Genomic DNA, 6,000 nt, shown 5'->3' on the forward strand with positions numbered 1-6,000 from the left:
ATCTCTGGTGGTGGTTGATTCTCACAGGATTGGGAGGAGGAAGGGGGGTGTTGCCGTGAAGCCCCTTTGATGAGAGTGTGATGCTCGCAGTGACAAACAGTCTCTTCTTCCCTGCCACTATTCACAGCAGCACATGCTTTTTTTCAGTTCCCTCCCTAGCATTATTACAGGAGGATATTGATTTTTAAATCTGTACGGGAAGAGTAGGGCAAGACAGGGCTGGGTGGGTGGGGGGGAGAAATGAGGGGAAGAGAAGATGCTGTCATTGTGTATTAGATATTTTGTGTTTGGCTTGCTCAGACTCCACAAATGCAGAGATAGAGAAGTGTTTTCCGCGCAGTCTTAGAGGGGAGAAGACTGCTAAAGGTTTTGAGATCACCAAGAGAACAGGGAGCGAGCGAGAAAGACAGAGAGAGAGAGAGAGAGAAGAGATTTGGGGCACAGTGCTTGAGTGGGTGGGGGAGATTCCTCTTTCTCTCTCTCTCCCCCCCCACCCGCCAAGACCCAAGCTGTTTTGCATCAGGGCATGAAAAGCGAGGACGCACCCGGGGGACGCAAGGCAGCCGATCAAATGATGCAGTTCAGTAAGGAAATAAACTAGATTTCCAAATTTACGACTGGAAACAGTTGCCATTGATCAGCGGGCTGAAGGCTTGTCGCGTCCCTTTGGGCTGCATGATTAGGAAGGCATAGCTGAGCTCTCAGGATGACTCCCCCTCCGCCGCCCTCGCTCCCTCTCCTCGCTGGATTTTTGTTTTTGCATGTGCGTATGTGTTGGAAAGCAAAATGCCCCCCCCCAGGTCTCTGGATGAAGAGGGGGGGGGGGGAAACAGCCTGCCTTTTAATCTAATTCTCCTTCTCGTGTTTACCCTCCCCTCTCCACTCTCTTCCAGATGAAGTTTTAGGCAAGAGGAGAGCCTGTTCACCCAACAGCAACAGCGAATGCCCTCTGGAGAGCAAGAAGTCCCGGAGTGAGTCCCCCAAGGGTAGGTGCCGCGTTTGCTGTTGGATCCTTTCCGTTTCTGCCGTGTGGGACGGGTGACGTTTGCTTGCGGCGGGGGAGGGGAGCACGGAGGGGGGGGAGGCGCTGCCCAGCTCTTGCTGCAGATGAGCTCCACGGACTCTTTCTGTTGCTGGGATGAGGCGTTACCTGGCGGCTATGTTCTTATGGCCCTTTATGAGAGTTCCTCTCAATTTATGCCAACCCTCCTGTCCTCCACTCACTGCAATCCAGGGACGTTTCTGCCTTTTAATTGTGCCAGCTGAGAGCATCCTGGTTGAAAATGAGCTAAAGTTCTGTGCCCTGCTTCCTTCCCTGCTGTTGCCTTGAGGATATGAGCTTGGCCAGGACACAGGGAGCTATCCCTAAGGGCTTCAGCATGGCCAGTACTAATTTTTAAAAATGATTTGTGTCTGTGGGCAGCAGAAGCATTTGCAGGGAGCCTTTCGGAGCCTGCTTTTGAAAGCCCCTGAGTTTCAAAAGCAGCTCGCCATATGGCACGTGGGGAGTGCGTGGGCGGCTGGGGGCAGCTGCTCAAGAGCCGGAAACCCTTTGCAGACTTGTTCCTCGTGCCCAGTTATGTGGATCTTCGGGTTTTATTCTGTGTGTCTGTCCCATCAAGCTGATCTTCCCCCCCCCCCTCTGAACAAGATGCTTTATGCGTGAGCCAGTTTTGAGGCTGTGATTGGGGCTGACCCAGTTATGCTTCCAATTTTGGAGAGGGACGGGACTCGAAGCGGGGGTGGATCAGGCGCACAGTTTTTCCCCTCTTTCTTTTTCATGGCCATCAGTCCTGCAAAGATGCCTGTCCTCCCAGCAGCCACCGTTTCCTCTCCTTGCAAGGCCACCCCGCGAACAGCAGTGTTGTCATTATGTTACAAGGGGAATTGTGGGTAAAAAAAAGATGGCTGTTTTCATTGAAAAATAGCAGCTGCCATTTTTTAAACCCCAGAATTCACTTCAGGCTGATGACGATGATAGCTGTTGTTCCCTCTTGTTCCCAGAGGGTGTGATGAGAGATGAAAGGCGGCTGCTGGGAGAATCACCTCCATGCAAAGTTCCACTTTAACCACCCCCCTGCCCTGAAAATAATCAAAATGCTCCTGTGAGTAAAGTAGGAGTGAGACTTCTGGGCTTATCCTCCACCCAGCCATGTGCCTTAGTATAGCTGACAGGGTAACAGGTTCAAGATACAGGGGCAGGCCTACCTTTGTCACATGAGCTCAGTCAGAGCCAAGGCCTGGCACCATGAGGAGCCCTATTGAGCAATGGGACTCTCTAGGGTGCTGATCAGCAAGGAGGCTTCCTCCCACTCTTGGGAGCATTGAGCTAAGCTCAAAAGAAAAGCAGTGCTCTCCTCTGGAAGCAGAAGGCAGGAGGCAAGTTAGTTCAAACTTCAGTGATGCTCAGCAGCAATACATTGCTGAGACTTGCTTGACTTGTGCTGTGACTGAGGGCGGAATCCTGAGGTGCCCTTGGGCCGGCGCAAGTCTCCGCACCGACAGGGGCACTGAGTCTTGTCTGGCATAAGACTCTGGGATGGGTGGGGAGGAGGGGGGAGGAAGGCATTCCAGGGAGGGGTGGGGGAGGGCGGGCAATGGGCAGCCCTGGGGGTGGGTGGGTGTGGAGTGGATCCCAACCCCTTTTCCTGGGGAGCTTGGAGCAGCTTCAAGCTGCTCAGCTCTCCTTGGATTTGTGCCACCTCAGGAGGTGGCACGAGTCTGAGGAGACCCATTGGGGCCAGGGTGTCTTACATGGAAGTAAGGGGAAAAGTTTTCCCCTTACCTCTGGCTGAGCCACTTCGGGCCCCTATCCTGCTCTGGATACAGTGCAAGTGTCTTGGCTTGCCTGTTCCAACACAGAATAGGTTTGCGCCCTGAGTGTCCCAAGTGATCAGAAAAGATGGTCTGTCTGAACAGCTGCCCTGGATATAGTCCATTCAATCCTTCTGGGTCCCCACTTTTTTTTTCTGTCCTACTGTCTTCCCCAGCAAGTTTCTAGACCTCATGAAGGTCTAGCTTTCCTCCGTGCCGCAGTGCGACTGGCTGTGCCTCCTTTTGTCCTTTTCATGCATAATTTGTGCCTCGGTTTGTGCCAAAATCTTATTTTGGGGGAGGCGGGAAACACGTTTAGTGTAACATCCGTGAACGCCTGCCTGTGTTTGCCTTGGAGCTTCCGTGGTTAGCCAGGGAGACTTGTTGTTGATCATTTTGAAGAGGCAGAGGGAAACTGAGGAAGGAGGTAGCTCCACTCCCCCTTCCCTTCTTGTTTCTGCTGGAGCTGCTGGAGCACATCTGCCTTACTCATCCCTCTTGCAGCGTCATGGATTTTGCCAGCTGTTGCCCACAAGCTTGTGGTCTAGAAACTTGCTTTAGAAAAAGATGCAAGCTGAGATGTTCAGGATGATCCATCCCGCACTGCAGTTGTAGAAGCCAGGAATTCTTTAGAAGAAGCCCGAGATCCATCAGCATAGTGCAATAATGCCTGGATGGATCGGAGGGGTTTTGGCACAAATTCCTGCCCACAAGCCTGAAACTATTTTCCTCTCCTTGCCCAAGGCCGTCTTCTCCATTTCCTGCCATACTCCTCCTCCCCCTGGTTGCAATTAGACAGGCATCAATATTCCAATAGGAATCCAGGTGGAATGCCGAAATGCACGAGACACCTAAGTTATCAGAGGGGACCCAAGTGCTCTTTAACCTGTGAAGTGCTGTTTGCTGGAGGACTCATTTTTCTTGCAGTATGTTAGTGAGATCCGTCTGCGAGCTGCCTCTAGCTCCCATCCCCTCCTTCCACCCACCCCCCTTCACCACTGCCACTGCACCCTCTGAAAAATTAATCAAGGTGATAGCAGTCTAATCCATCTCTTGGAAAAGGCAGGGTAAGACTTAATCAGGCTTTCCCAAGGCCCGGCTATCTATCGCTTTGGAATCAATGCTGCTTATCCCAAACGCCAAACAAGACAACCCCCCTCCCCCATATGGCTGCACAAATTGAAGCCTTCCCCCCCCCACCGCCGCCGCCAGAGCCGACCAGGTTCCTTGCGAAGCAACAGATGATCAAATCGGACTTGAGATCGGCCCCAGTGATCTTTGTGCTCCCGCTTATACGCAGAGGTTTAACTGAAATAGATTCTGATGGTTTCATTGGAACTCCCAGCATAATTTTCCATGCAGAGGGTGGAGTGTTCAGTCCCTCTGTGGATCAGGGCTTTGGGGGGGGGGGGCTTTTGTCCTGCACTGATTCCCTTGGAGGAAACTAAGGAGCGGGGGGAAGCAGCAGGCACAATGGTGTGACTGGTAATAGCTCTGGGGGGATTTGGATCAGGTCCGTAGTGCAGGAGTGGAGGGTAGAACACCCTCTTCCCCTCCATGCAGCGCCCCAGATCCAGACCTGCCCCTTCCAGCGTTTAGAAGAAGAAAGTTACATTGGGAGCTTCAGTTGCATATAACGTATTGTTTGTCCCTGAGAAGTCAGGCCTGAGTTGCTTCACATCAGGTTGACCTGAAGAGGTTTTCTATATTCCCCTGTAGCCTGTGACTTGGTTTGGTACTTGGCCTGTCTTAGAGGACAGCAACCTGTCCTGCATCTGCTCTGTTCTTGGGGCACACAGTATGACTGCATGCTTGTTGGGTTGGCCCTTCATGATGGAAAGGGGCCAGGTTTTCAACCAACACCTGCTCTTTCAACTCAGCCTGTTCGCTTCAGATGCTGTCTGCATGCCAGCCTCCTATTCCCTTTCAAACCACTGGCCAAGCTGCTGTGATGTCACGGAATGGTTCTTAGACTTCAGGGTGGTTCAAGAAAATCAGGCTTTGACCATTTGTACAGCTGCTCCGAGGGAAATAAGTTGAGCTGGGTGGGGAATCCTCAGGGCCTTGACACGGGAGGGGCTGTGCTCTGCTTTCAGTATTTCACATTCCCGCTTGTGTTCGGAAAAAGCACATGACTGCATCTCCCACATGCTTTTTTTAAAAGGCAAATGCAGCTGTGGGGGACAGCTGATTCAGATTATGGCTATAGCACTGGGGAGGGGGGGGGAAGAGATTAAACCGTTTCCCATGCCGAATAGCAGGGTGGGAGGAGTTTGTTTTCGTTGTATATGGAAAAAAGGTTAAGGCATTCCTCCCACACCCCCAGCCCTGCATCCCTGCCCAGTCAGGTCTCCTTCGCACACACTGCTGCATTTGCTCTTAAAGCAAAAACACAAGATAGTCAATCAGGGATCTTCCTCTCTTGCCTTTGCATTTGCCAGGCCTTAGTTCCTGCTCCTGGCCTTGGCTGTCTATCCTCCTGCACCCCCCTTTTTGGTGGTGCCAGCCTAGAGCCTTCCCAGTGTTGAACCTGCCCACATGCCAGCTCTGACAAAGTGTCCACAGCCCTTTCCCACTGTCCAGGCGTCATGGATTTTCCCCCCCACCTCTCATATACACGTCTTCGGTGTTCAGGGAGAGAAGCGAATGTAGGCAGAGGGTCTTGGGATGGGTGGCCCCGTTTTTCTGGCATTTTTGAGGTTCACTCTGCAGCGTTCAGCAGATTGTATTGTTCTTCTCTCTCCTTCTGCTGAGAACAGACACCTGTAGGAGCTGCCAAAGTGTCCAGCAGCGAGGCAAGTAACCTTCCCTTCTGCCCTCCCCAGCATGCGCTCCGGAGATCAAACGAGAGCTGTGTCTCAGTGGAAACAGGGGCTGTCTGAGCGCCCGCTGTCAAGCGGAGCAGAACGGTCTTGCGTCTAATATGGAAATACGAGCATATCAGAGGCTCCGAACAGGGGCTGCGCTGGCAGGTCACCGCGGAAGGAAGCGTTCTCCCTGGGAGACCATTCCAACTCCGGCAATATCCTCGCTTTGGCACCAAGGTGTGGAGATAGGCTCCCCAGATACCATGGAGAAAAGAAATGAGACAGTTAGTATTGTGGAGGGGGGGGAGAAGGTTGTTGAAGCAGGCCTTTTCCTCTCTCTCTCTCCCCCCCCCCCCCCGTCTGTGCAGCTGCAAAAATA

The 6,000-nt window shown here is 52.5% G+C and overlaps 1 protein-coding gene across 1 annotated transcript in view; it reads left to right on the plus strand.

Annotated features, from left to right (window-relative positions):
- The window catches only part of SAMD11 (sterile alpha motif domain containing 11), a 173,534-nt gene that overhangs the window by 114,712 nt on the left and 52,822 nt on the right, over positions 1-6,000 (plus strand). The window contains exon 6 of the mRNA XM_066636968.1: positions 894-986. Coding sequence (XP_066493065.1) covers positions 894-986 — 93 coding nt within the window. The remainder of the gene's footprint in view (positions 1-893; positions 987-6,000) is intronic.

The sequence above is a fragment of the Tiliqua scincoides genome, chromosome 9 (genome assembly GCF_035046505.1).
Source record: "Tiliqua scincoides isolate rTilSci1 chromosome 9, rTilSci1.hap2, whole genome shotgun sequence".
In the NCBI taxonomy this organism is placed as follows: Eukaryota; Metazoa; Chordata; class Lepidosauria; order Squamata; family Scincidae; genus Tiliqua; species Tiliqua scincoides.